A 13850-nucleotide genomic window follows, 5' to 3' on the forward strand; every position below is an offset into this window, starting at 1 on the left:
GTTTTTCTTTTTTGCTCATACATTCAAAATAGGTCGGAGAACTCGTGCGTATGACTGCAAACAGTAACCAAACTTGGCACCAAGCTGTCGCTGATTTAATAGTTCTGGATTCCTTTTAACTGCCGGTATGGATCATATTTATCATATTTCCCAATTGCACATCTTTTTCTATCTCGGGCATGGATTCTGTTTGCTAACCATCAGTCAAATCCAAATCTGTCCTGCTGCTGACATCTTGAAAATTGACAGAGTGAAGATGGACTTCCAAAGTCTGACTGACAGTGTGTTTGAAGTAAACTTTACCCATTTTCTCTTTAAAAGGGTCAGATATTTTGGTTGCAATTAATTTCTTTCTTCCTATATTTCGACATGCTTTTGTCAAATTGAAAACAATTTTAAATCTCTTTCCTGAACATAAAGATATGTAATGTCATGTCAAATTACCACTTAAGATCAGCAAAAGTAATTTAGATTTACAGCCGTTTTACATTCGTTTATTCAGATGGACAGATGGCAGCTCAAACTGTCTCATAATTACACAGAGCTGTAGTGTACTGCAATTACTTTATTTAAGAATAAGATGTCATTTGGATGTATACTTTTTAAGTGCTAGCCAAACAGTTTATATCCTTCAAAGAAATTAATTGAGCAAAGAACACTGTGTATTCTGAACACAAATATTCAGAATAAATATTCTGCTTGTCTCTTTCTCAGAAGCATTTCTCCTTATTCTTTTGTTTTCCCTTTTATACATTTATACTCCGTCTGCATTTTACTGATGTTAATCAACAGCCTGAAGGGTTTTCATTTCTTCTGTTACCCTCATATTGTCTTGCTCGTTGTCCATTACGGCTGGCTTTTTAAGATGGGCTTTAAAGTTCACTTTGGATGAACACATCTTACCACTTTTGTTGCTGGGGAAACCATGGGCAAATTGTTGAGAGCCGCCTGAGTGGGAGTTTGAGAGGCTGCAGAGACATGTCAAGTTTAAAGGACATTATTCTACAGCTACAAAGCATTTCAGTCGTTTATCCACATTTAAAGTAAAAAAAAAAAATACAGTATGCTTGGGAGCAAATACAGAGACAAATATTTAAAAAAAAAGGTCAGATCACAGCCATTACAGAATTAACATTTCTGCCCCTTTTTTTCCACTTTGGTATTGCTGTTCAGGTCATGAAACAGTCAGGCAAGAAGATTCTCACTTCTATATGATGAGAGAAAAATATGAGATAGACACAAAACTAAAACACAAATATATGAAAGGGGAAAATAGATAAATAAATAAACAAATAAACAAATACAATGCAACAATAGCCAAATGTTAATTTTCTGTGGCATCTGGCCACAATTTAAGGGTTTGTATATTATTATTATTATTATTATTATTATTATTATTATTATTATTATTATTATTATTATTATTATTATTATTATTATATTTTTTGACGAGCCAAATCAAAGTCTGAGAATCTGTAAAGCGTTGTTGCGCTCTGGTCAGTTTGTCAGAGTAAAATGAGTCTTGAAAAGAGCAAGTACATCTAGTTTTCCATTTCAAAATAAAACTCACCATGAATTCTGACCAGATGATGAACTAATGTTTCGATGCACAAAGCTGAGGTGTATTAATCATTTGTTATGTAGAGATGTGGCTGCAATGCCTCACATTTAATCGTTAAAATATCCTGGTTACATGCGGACCCTGGGCTCAGATGGGGATTTTATTGTGAAAAGATTTCTGCCATCGTGCAGTTTTGCACTGTGTTTAACTTAGCAACACCGCTTCCCCGGACAGGTTCGCTCTGTGCGTTGGCTGCCAGTCTTTATCCATCTGTTTCATCCCTGGACGCGCATTGTGGAGCTCGGAAACGGAACGGAGCCGGTGAGCCAAAGAGCCTTTTCTCTGACCGCTGTAGAAACAGACACATGTGTGGTATGTTGTCTGTGCTAAAAGTTTGGATTTGGGCGACATGGTTTTTGGTCCAGAATGTTTTAGGCGCACCTACTGCTGTGCTGACAGTGGAGGGAACGATACCTGTTCTTTGGAAAGTTTTAATTTCATAGATGGAAGACGAAGAGTGCTCATGGTTTGGTTTAACTTTTGGAGCCTGTGCGTAATTGCGCATACATGCATTTTTTTTTTTTTTTTACGCTTGTTGCTGTTAATTAAGTCCACGTTCACACATATCTCGAATAAACTAAGTATTAGGGATAAATGAGGTGTGAAATTAGAATACTGTTATCGTCTTTCATTGAACAGAGATGTTTTAAATTCGCACAAGTTAGACTTAAATGATACAACAGAAATTATATGTAAAAAATAAATATTCTCTAAGTTTGTTTGTGCATGTGTTTGAACTCACAATGCATATTAGTACAAAGTCCTGTTTCTTTGATATTATTTTTTTTAGTTTAGTTTTGTTTTCACAGCCTATTAATTAATTTCATATTATGTTAAGTACAATTACTTTTAATCTCTAGGGACATTATTACTGCAACATAAAGGATTAACACTCAATTTACCCTGTAGGCTTGTATTTTTAGAGTGAAATCATTGTAGTTTGTTCTTTAGCTATTCAGTCATAAGTTTAAAAGTAATATATAGCCTAATCCAACTAAAGCCCATCTTTAGTTTGATCTGGATTGGTTTTGAGATCTCTGCTGCTGTTGTAACAAATAAGAGGTCCAGTAATTCAAGTGAAAACAAACTGCAGCTATTATTTTGAGAAACTGAAATAGTGCTGCAACTTTATGGATGTTTTAAATATGACTGTAACTCCTGTTGAATGACCTTGTGCTGAATGTGTCTGCCTGTCCTGCTGCTGTGACAAAGTGTGCAATATTTTCTTCGACTTATTTGTATCTATTTTTTATTTTATTTAGATTTTTCTCTTTTTTTTTACTGTTGAAAAATAAATGTTGGCACTTTAGCCTTTCTTTCAAGAAAACAAACTACAATATACTACAATCAATTTAGTATATTTTTGGTTTATAGTACAATAATTACATATATGTTGACATGCATAACAATTTCAGCATGGCAATTTCGCTTAAGAAAAGCTTAGTCTTTTGTCGGCACTTACTTAAACCTCATTTCATAGAGCAAACCACATCATCATGGTGAACACAAATTAGAGGGGACTGTCACAATTAAAAAAATAAAGCCTTTATTTCATTTGACTTTTTCTGTTAGATAGTATTTTTGTGGGCATGCCAGGGACGTATCATCTCTGGATCATCAGTTTATGGTGTCTTTATTATCCCAAGAGGCAATTAGGTTTACATCTTAAAATAGGAGATGGTACAAAAACACAGTGACATTTTAAAATTCTATTAGTGGTGGACTTGCTTCTGTGCTTTGGATCGTTGTCCTACATAACAAAAATGTGTTTGAGTTGTAGGTCACAAATTCATGGGCATACATTGTCCTTGAAGATTTTTTTTTTTTGGTAGTAAGCAGAATTCAATTACATCAAGTTGTCAAAGTCCTGAAGCTGCAATGCATCCTAAGATCATTAAACTACTAGCTCATCCCAACTTTACTCGGTCATAAGGGTTTCCAATAGTAATGATTAAGTACCAGTTCAGTTTTTTAGAACCTACTTCACTGGGGATCCAAACATGGGAGCTGAAAATGCCACATCAGAAGACTGTCAGTCACTGATTTCGTCACAAGAGCAATTCCTCTACAATAATCTGACTTGCTATTTGTAAAAACTCACATCACCGACTGAGTGCAACAATGCCCTCCATTGTTGTGTTGTGTTTGTATCGCGTACAGTTTGCATCAAGCTGCTTTTTTCACTCTGGGATTGCCCAGCTACATGACAACCCCAATCACTAGAGATACTAAACAACCTGGACCGTGGAAAGTTGAGCCAAGTCGAGGCCTTCTGCTAAGGAGCTAGTGGAAAAGGGCTGGTTTGTGACTTTTACGTCTGGTGTAACAGGATGCAAAACTTCTTCTTTAGTCTTTTCAGTTCAAAGAATATTTTTCCAAAGGTCCTGGAGATCATAAAGATATTTTCAGGCATGTAGATGGGCTTTTGTGTTCTTTTTGGTCAGCAGAGATGTTTTTGGTTTCCCATGGATGCCATTTTTGTCCTGGCTTGTTCGTTGAATCATTTCCACAGATCTGTACAGCAGAAAGTAAAGTCCACAGTTATTTAGAAATTGTTCTGAGCTCTTTTTTGACCTAAAGTATTTTGTAGACCAGATCAGCATTTCCTGCATATATTTACCACTGTTTCATGTCTTCTTCACATAGTGTCCTGTAAGTGGTCATGTGGCATTAATTTATGTCTTATAAGAAACAGTGCAGATGATGTAAGAATTAAAACAGTTGAATGACATTAGATCAGAAGTTATTGAAAAGATTAGGAGGGAAGTCTGGAATAACGAATGCCCAGTCTTTCGAGCTGGCAGTGGATTGTTTCTAATGCGTCTAACTGCAGTACACTGTTCTTATATCATTTGTAATGGAATTTTTTTCCCCCCATTGCTTCTTAGTTTTTCTTTTGCCCTTTTTCTCAAATACTGATGCTGCTCACTTTGTAATTTAGGTTTCGGATTTTGCACTTTCCTGTCTTCTGGTGTTTTGGATTGACCTTCTTCTTACCCCCTTTTTTGCTGCTATTATCTGCACAATAATAACCTGCTGGGGAAAGCAAACCCCCCTCATCACGCTGAGAAAAGCACGCAGCAAGAGCCAGAAGGCCCAGAAAAATTGAATGTATACACTTTTGGATCGTTTATTGACCTCTCCGATCTCGCCTTTTCTGTATTCCTGCTGCACTTGATTCAGTAGCAGGATGCTGGAACTACAGAGAAAAGCCCAATGACCTTCAGTAAAATTCTCTGAAAAGATCTGTGCTAAGATTGTGACATACTCTCTGGTTGCTGCTGTCTGCCGTGCCAAAACAAATACACAGTTAATTCCCTTTTAGCTGAAGGGGAGCTTGGCATTGGTGGACGCTACCATTCCACCATTGCAAAGCAGAGCATTGCTGTTGTGTTTAACATTCTCTTCACACGCAGATAACTAACAAAGTACTGTAGTTTATTGTGCTCTTCATGCCTCAGACATACCAAGTTAGGTGCAGTTTGCTTTCTTGCTGTATCATTCATCAATGTTACAAATGTTGAAACTTGTTTTACGAAAACGGCAAAATAAATAAATGCTGACATTAATTTACAGTGATATCCCTGTATTATAATATGTATGATAACCCCAAAATTTTGTGTCACATGACTTAAATACTTTTATTTAAAAGAGAAAAGCGCAAATGACTCCACTCCCCAAAGGATATTAAATGTTGTCATAACTCATGTCATCCAAATGTCTTCAGAGTCCCTGTGGATGGTGATGCTGTGGGAAGGAATGATCTCTGGTAACGGTCCATCTTGCAACAAATCTGAAATATAGGAATTTCAAGGGAATACCAAAGGAAAATAGATCAAAACAATTTAAATTTAACCCATCCTTTCAAGTATTGTTGATGAGGTTGGAGGAGCGCTGTAACAATACTTTTTTAAATAACAGTCACTCGTCATATGCTTTTTTTTTCACAAAGTAACTCAGAGAATCTAACAAGTTGATAACTGGCTAATTATCCAGGCTACCTTCTCACACAACACGTAACAGACAGGCAACCGTCTATTAAAGTGCGTCAATGACAGTAGTAGTTGATCCGCCATTAGTTTCAGTGCAGCGACTTTCCAAATATTCAAATCTTTCTTGTGCAAAACAGAACTATGAAGGAGCGAGCAGCTGTGTTCCTAAACAAGTAAGGGAGGATTTTAAGCTGCTGAGATAGTGTGATGAATTATTTTAGAAGGTTGGAAATGTTTTAGAACCTTGGTATGTCTTGATACCAGTAAATGCTCCTTGCCGGTTGCTTCAAGCTGTGTTTCGACCAAGCTGGTATCCTAAACTAGTACAAGATGTGCAGGACTTTGGATGACAGGTGCAATCAAAGTGTGACTTCTATAATAAAAGGCACAAAATGTTGCCCTTCAAGACGGGCGATTCCGTTCCTGCGCCCCTCGGCCGTTGGCTGGCCCGCGGCGGTTGTTGCCCTACGTGAGGCCGGAGGTGGCAGACTTGGCAAGGGGTCAGAGATTTTGACAGCAGTACAGAGCCCATCTCAGGGCAAGCAGGCTTTTCTTTCTCCACGACCCTCCGCGTGGTTGACTGGCAGTACCGACCGGAGGTGATGGAGAAGACTTGGCGGAGGGCCGCCTGCGTCTCAGTCTGGAGAAACAGGGAGACCCGGTTTCATCTCCACATCATCGCCTCCTCTGTAAGCCCGGAGCCTAAACGAGAACAGAGCAGGCAGCGAAAAGTAAAACAAAATTGGGCGAGTCTGTGTTTGCACCTACAATAACATCAGGAGGTAAATTGCATCAGTACATTTCAACCATTATTCAATCTAATTTTAATTTGTTACGAAATGATTTTCCTCATTAACAGAAGGCAGCAGAAGGCAGCCTAACTGCACCATGCGTACACACACTTTCACACGCACTTGTAATGACTCACAGTAGCGCCAGTGTTGCAACGGTACATTCACTAACGCAAACACACGCGTGTACACAACGGTGCATTTATGGCATCAGGCAGCCAGTAAATGACGCTGCTCTGAGGCTGAACACTGGCTGAGTGTTTCCAGCCGTACACCTTCCCAAGCCCGCCACGTAAAAACAACAAAAACTAAATAGACTGCTTGTTTGGATCCAGCGGAACTCCACAGGAAGGGCAGTGGCCGAATTACTTGATCAAAAGCATGCTTTTATAGACAGCTTCCCAGAGTATATATATCTGTTTGTGTTTTGAATTGATATTTTTTTTCATTTAAATGTTTCCTGTGAGCTCTACTCTCACACCTGGTGACTGCCAAAGGCCTCCACTGGACGTTGTGCGGGTTACTCACCTCGCTAAAGTGTGTAACAGCCATCATAGCAACAGACGTGAGAGTGTTACTCACTTACTTGCTGCGTGTCAAAACTGATTAGGTGTGAGATGACTAGTTCTCAGACTGATCCTGTGAACGTGTCAGTCCAGTTCCTGTCGTTTTCCTGGCTTTCCACTGTTAGGATTATAGAAATGATATTCAGATTAGAGTGTCCCCTTAAATTAATAATAAAACTAATAATCTCAGAGGATATTATATCAAATATTTCTCTTTCAGAGCTAGATATGCTCCAACTGCCCTCTTAAAAAGTGCTTAATCCTACATAAGTCATTCAAAAAAAGTGCATTGTTTATAAAAGATTTGCTTGAAATGTTCGAAGTGCTTCTTGTAGAATGCTCCATATATTGCACCAAAACATCTTAACATCGAAAGAGATCCAGGGTCGGTTATGAAGCATTTCTGTTTTGTTTTTCTTAACAAATGCTCTTTATCCAGTCTGAGGGAGCTTTAGCCACTTTGTGAACAACGTGGTCACACTTGTCTGTAGATGTGCAGAGATTGTAGAAAGAGAATCCCCCAAATATATACCTGTAATAGCAGTGAAAGTTTGTTTTAAAATGCTTAGACTGGGAAAGATAAATACAGACACAAGTGTTATGTCCTGAGTTGTTTTTAGTTATTTTTGAGGTTTGGGTTCTCCGTATTCCTTAGTCTCGTTCTTTGATTAGATCAGTCTTGTTTCAGTTTTACTTGAGTTCACCCCTTCTTAGTGTCTATGTTTATTTCTTCTCTCTAGTTAGTACTTGTTACCCTCATTAATTATATTTCCTAGCTCTAATCATTTTTTAGTGTTAGATTCATTTCACAGTCTCTTCTGTACTCTCCCTCGCCCTTTCTTCCATTGTCTTTCTCTCTCTCTCTTCAGCCTCCCTTCTGCTCTTTCCCCTCACACCTGCAACTCGTTAACTCATCAGCCCCGTCTATTTTTTAATTTTTTATTTTTTTTCCCCCCAGCATTCATGCTCACTGTATTTAAACCCCTCTCCTGCTCACACTCCTAGCTGGCTCCTCCCATTATACTCTGTTAGTTCCCCACTCCAGCTCATGTTCTCCTCATATCTTCTTGCTGGTTTTTGTCATAAGAGGATTTATGGTGTGTGTTTTGCCCTGGTTCCCTGTGATTTTTGTAAGTCTTTTTTGTTCATCATTGTTTATCAAATATGCCTAATCTACAAGCTGCCTCTCCCTCTCTGCATTTAAGTCCACCAATAACCAATACACACCATGACAACAAACCACACTTTTCAGATTTTTTTAATTATTTGTAAGCCATGCATAATTTTCCTGCCACTTCACACTTGTGCACCACTTTGCGTTTCCAGTGTATGAAGTGTGCTTCACTAACGAATTCTTAATCTGTTGCTATTGGAAGGAGATGATGGTGGAAAGTTTGATGCAATCCCTGGAAGGCATAAATAGATAACTGTGTGTTTCCACGGCTATTGGTTCCTCATGTTGAACCTGCATGTCAAGTAAAAAGATCGCAGCAGATGTCAGGTATCACCTTTGCTGTAGGACATTTGATTAAGACAGTCGAAAAATGTCTAAAAATTTGAAGGCGAGGCAGCCATTTTATAAAAGGATGATGTGAAACAGAGTTTTTTTTTGTTGTTTTTTTTTTTGGTGGATGGTGTCATATTTTTAGCCAGGACTTTCAGTTATGTTTTCAGACTGACAGTCTATGTGAATGAGACATTTCCATTTCCCTTTTACTCTTCCCCTGCTTCTGAATGCTAAAGATAACTAGCAGCCTCAGATACCTTCTGGTTAGTTCAACGGAGCAAATGGTTGAGTTTGCAACACAACCTGCGCCAAAGGAGGTCGCACCAAAACATTTACAAACATTTACATCTAGTTTAGTGACTTACAAACACACAATGGCTGTCCAGACAGGAAGTTAATGTTGGCTCAGGTCAATGCTGAAGATAGGTTTGTGATGCCATCGCTGACGTAGCTGCTGACTAAGAATTGCTTATGTCAGATGGCTGTACTCTTTTATCCATTTTTGCCGTCTCCTTCCAGCAAACCAGGACTTAGCAAACTGAACTGCGGTGGCCTGGCCTTTGATTAAAAGTCAGATTAGTCCCCTCTTACAATATGTGGGCTAAGCAGCTTTTGGAAAGTGAGATTGTTTATTCTTCCCGCATCAGCTTTCACACTGTTCAGCTTGTGTGCTTTTTCCAGCGTTATCTTCCACGGTCCATTTTCTCATTTAAAGTCGAGGTGTTTTTCATTTTTCTGTTTCGCGAGTGTGTGGGTGATGTGCGTTTGCACGCTGTTTGAGGCCTCTTATCATCGGTGTCAAACTGGTGGGCTGAGAGTGGACGAGGCCAGCTCTGTGCTCTCCAAGATCGCACATKAACTCCACTTCCTCCAGTTTAAAAATCCCTCTTAGCCCTTCAGAATACAGCTGACGCACACATTGACTCACTGATCCAGCGAGTCCGTTCTGCTAACTGCTTTGATTCACCGTGTCTCTCCCCGTTTCTTAGCTGATCGGGGACTTGCAGATTCTCCAGCCCATTCATCGTTTCCTGAGCGGTGTTGAAAGGACTGTCATGTATTTTCTTAAAGACGAAATTGAACTTCGCTGTACGAGAGGGTGAACCCCACTTCGACTGCATTAGTTATCAGCTTGACTTTGTCTCTCCCAGCAGCCCAGTTCAAGTCATCACAGTCTCATGCCAGCCTGACAAGCCCTATAATTGAACCATATATTTTTCCACAATCACAGAAGGGGGACGTTTCTCAGTGCGCCGCTTTAGAAAACATTTCTGTTGACAAGCCATAGGCCACCGGGCTGGGTTAACGTTCACAACAAAGCTGCTGTCATAGAAGGGGTGTGATGAAAAATAGGGAGGACGAAGGAACGGATGGCTCCAGCAGAGACGTCTGAGCTTTTTCCACCAAACGAGGAAGAGGACAGACATTAAGAGCTTTCCTTAAGTGTACTTGACCTGCATGTCATCCCTTTAAACGGTATTTCCAAGACTCTCAGTCTTGAATATTTTTGCCTTTTATCGAGAAAGTTAAGAAAAACATTCATTTTCAAACAAAAAAATATTTGCGTCTTTATCTTTACTATACAAAGGAGCTAACGTGGGTTTTATTATTGTGATTACACAATTTAGTACCTAATCTAATATCTATTAATCAATTTTTCAGCAAATAGAATAGAAATGTCCTTCATTGTCCCTTTGAGGGGAAATTCACAGAGAGGTATTTTTCCTTTATGGGACAAATTCCCGGAGAATTTGTCACAAAAGTTTGTTTTTCTTTAAAATAATTTCATATCAGAAACCCATAAAACAGACTAATGCATCTTAATATGGGCCTTTAACCCAGTATGCATTTTCTTTTTTGTTTTTCTTGTACTTTTATTTTTGTAGCTATAATTTGGCTTCAATTCAAGATGAAAGAGATCAACTTTGTTGGGACTTCTGTTACGTGGGTCATCTCCTAGCTTCGTAGAGTATATAATGAGACTCCTCCATCATGGTGAACTTTTTGAGGTAGGTCCACACCGCTTTTCCTGAGCTTGTGTTCACATCCAGCCCCAGAAGCATTCCTTTGAAATCTGCTTTGAGGTAGACGGATTCCTCACAGATGGCACCTTGTTCTCCTGGTTGCTCAAGGTTGGATACACTGGGGCCTTCAGAAGGAAAGCGGCACAGGGGCTGGATCAGTAGAAGGACACACATTGGAGCTCTGTATTTTAGTATTTACCTTCCTCCTCCCACCTCAGGTGCCTTCCTGTGCTCTGCCATGTTTTCGCTGTCTCTATATGCGAGGCTTTTAAGACACATAATACTAGTGTAGTGCGCTTTCTTCTAATTTCCTTGTCCAAGATTTGATTTTCTACAGCCAGATGTTAATTTAACCAGAGCTCCTGTCTTTCTATCAAAGAGAGAAAAACAAATGTTGTAAAAATGAGAAAGAGCTTTTTTGGAAAAAAAAAAAAAGTTTTTCAATCTGTTGGTACTGCTCAGGGTTTTATCTAAACCTGCTTAGCGCTCGGCTTTCAGTATGGCAAAATAGGTGTTACATAAATGACAGAATATCCTTGACAGCCACTTTGTGCATGCTAAAAGCCTTCTCCTGGGTTAGTGTTGATATTAATGATCCCACTCAGTGTTTTTTGAAGTGCTTGGATGTTGAGCTGCGAATCTAGGAACGAAGGAGTGGCTCTGACCTTGTCCCACTTCATGGATTTGCTCTGGTTTCTGGCTAATAGAGTACGCCCTATTCTTTCTCCCACAACATGCACTCAAAATAACTTTGGCATGCCCCATTAGGCAGTATCGTAATTGTTAACATCGCATACTTTGTCCTTGGCACATATTACCTCCTTCATTTAAATGTCAATCCCAATTAAACAAGGGGGCTGAGAAGATAATTGTTTTAGCTGAGAACAAGTGTGGCGTTTCAGCTTCAATTGACTTTATCAGGGTTTTTGGGAACTTGCTTGCTGACTGAAATGGAACCGAGACCAACTAAACTACTTGGATTTATAGTCAATGTAAAAGATATGTGATGTGTCCATTAGTAGTAATTCCGGATATTTTTAAATAATAGCCTTTCATGCAGATTGAGAGATGGCAGACATTGATACTAGGTCTAAAATTAGACTAGAGTTTCTCACATTTGTTGTACTTCATTAAGGGATATCAGAGTGAAGGGGGTTGGATACAAATGCAATTCTGCACTTTTATGATAAATATTTGAAAAGTATGTTTCTCCTTTCATGTTTGAACTATGGTTTACTCTGTGTTGGTCCAAATCCCAATAAAGTGATCCTGTAGTTATTGCATGCTAAAGTGCACAGCCTTGCTATTATCTCTCCTTAGTTTTCAAACAAGCCTTAGTGGTTGTTTGGCTTCTAAAACTGCTGCTGGTCTTGTTGTTCCTGATGCAGTGACAGAATGTGACAGATGTTTAATTCCTCCTACATTGCACCAGGCCTAACCAAGAGTTTCCAAATTTTTCTCCTCTTTCATCTGTTCTTGGGTTAACAGTCGTTGTTTCTCTCAGTGTATCCCACACCTAGAATCATGTTCAACTGTGAGGGAACCCCATCCCTCTATTGCTCTAGAAAGCAACAGCGCAACCATGAGGTTCTGCACAGAGTGGTGCCAGCCTGGGGGTTTGGCATGTCGTGGCCTACCGCTGCACACAGGGACATGCATATGCTAAATCCATTCCCAGCAGTGCAGTGCAAAGAGGAATGCTTCCAGGTTTAAACCACTTTTCGCAGCTGGATGATAGGACTTCCGGCAGTGGAAGGTCAAGGCAAACGGGGACTGGCATCCATTTCCTCTTTGGTGTTGGAACACTTAAATAAGGTATTTTCAGAGGACGATGTTCACGCTTTGTTGTTTGGGTGGTACATATTATGTGATATTCTAGTCGCTTTCTCGTTGACAATGTGCAAAGCATCAGCGGCCGCATCTAATTGCAGGTGGAGGTGCTCCTATTGGCAAGCAATAGCGGTGTTGTCATGGGGATGATGTGTGGACCTCTTTTCCTGCACTGGAGTGAGTCAGTAGGTAGTGCTTGACTGCCCACCAACCAAAATGTGCAGAAGCTCTCTCTCTTGCTTTCTCGCAGACACACACACACACGCGCACATGCACGCGCGCGCACACACACACACACACACACACACACACACCCACGCACGCACGCACACATGGCTTCTTATGTAGAACATGGCATTATAGCAGAGAGGATGAATCAGTGCACTCTTGAGCATCTCGACGTGGAGGAGGTGCTGGAAGATAGGGTTGTCTTGGTTGATCTAGTCACTTAGCGCAGGCAAGAATGAATCAGTGTTACCTGCTTTTTAAATTAGCACTCAAAGGCCACAAGTGACTCACATCATTTGCATTGCTGCTTTCTATTTTCATACTAATGTGCTGTGTGCTGAACACCAGCCTGCTCGTGTAGATTTGATAATTTTGTCTAACTTTTTATAGCATCTGTCATTCTCCATCTGTGTTTGTCTTGCTTTTCTTCACCCTTCCATCTCAACCCACCTGTCTCTTATACCACCGATCTTACAGCCTCTACTGCGTTGCTCTCATGTCTCCCATCAGGACAACAGATGAGGTGAGGTACCAATAGAAATATCTCGGGGCCCCTTACCGGCCACCCAGAGAAGCAGCACAGAGGGAAGAGGTGTAGGAGGGAAGGGATTAGATAATAATATGCACATGAAATGCTTACAAAATGGAGAAAGAAGGTACGAAGGTACTGCATTGTGAAGACAAGACTTCATGATCATGCTGAAAGCTTTTTCCAGCACATAAACCTAAGCACTCGCTGCATCACTTCTCCTGCTTTCCATCCTTCTTTTTTGTGGTGCAGTTGTCCCATCATTCAGCCTGCCATGCTTTTTCAGCAGTTCTGAGAGGCCATTCCTTTTCTCTGCCTCCTGCCTGGTCTATAGCTCTTACGATTGTTTTGTAGATTACATAATAAAGTGTTCTGCACTGGTGTTGAAAGCAGTTGGGTGTTTGTATCTGATTCAGTTTAGTTACTTTCTGCATTCACATGTAAAATAATTCTGAGAATGTTGTAGTGGTATCAAGTGTTTTTCTGCCAATGCTGTAATTACAACACAGCTTCCAGACCCTGCTAAAAGTCTGATTTCATTGATAAACAACCTAATGTGCTACCACCAGAAGGTGCACTTTTAACAGTTTTTCAAAATGTTTAAATTCTTGCTCATTAGGGCTTACATGTTTTCTGCAGGATTATGGAAATTAGGAGCATCATTGCTGTGGCACACATGTCCACAACACATATTCTCAGCTATAGTACCCCAAGCTAAAATGGATTTAAACTGGGCATGCACATTCTACTTTCAAACCACTT

General features: G+C 39.8%; 1 protein-coding gene across 3 annotated transcripts in view; it reads left to right on the forward strand.

Moving 5' to 3' along the window:
• Nucleotides 1-1802: 1802 nt before the first annotated feature.
• Nucleotides 1803-13850, forward strand: part of znf385c (zinc finger protein 385C) — a 137467-nt gene continuing 125419 nt past the window's right edge. For 2 of the 3 annotated variants that reach the window (XM_008417064.2, XM_008417066.2), the window contains exon 1: nucleotides 1912-1933. In XM_008417064.2, coding sequence (XP_008415286.1) covers nucleotides 1927-1933 — 7 coding nt within the window. In that variant the 5' untranslated portion in view covers nucleotides 1912-1926. Of the gene's footprint in view, nucleotides 1883-1911; nucleotides 1934-13850 lie in introns of those variants that run through there. The other variant, XM_008417065.2, reaches the window with a different exon arrangement.

The sequence above is a fragment of the Poecilia reticulata genome, linkage group LG8, assembly GCF_000633615.1.
Source record: "Poecilia reticulata strain Guanapo linkage group LG8, Guppy_female_1.0+MT, whole genome shotgun sequence".
In the NCBI taxonomy this organism is placed as follows: Eukaryota; Metazoa; Chordata; class Actinopteri; order Cyprinodontiformes; family Poeciliidae; genus Poecilia; species Poecilia reticulata.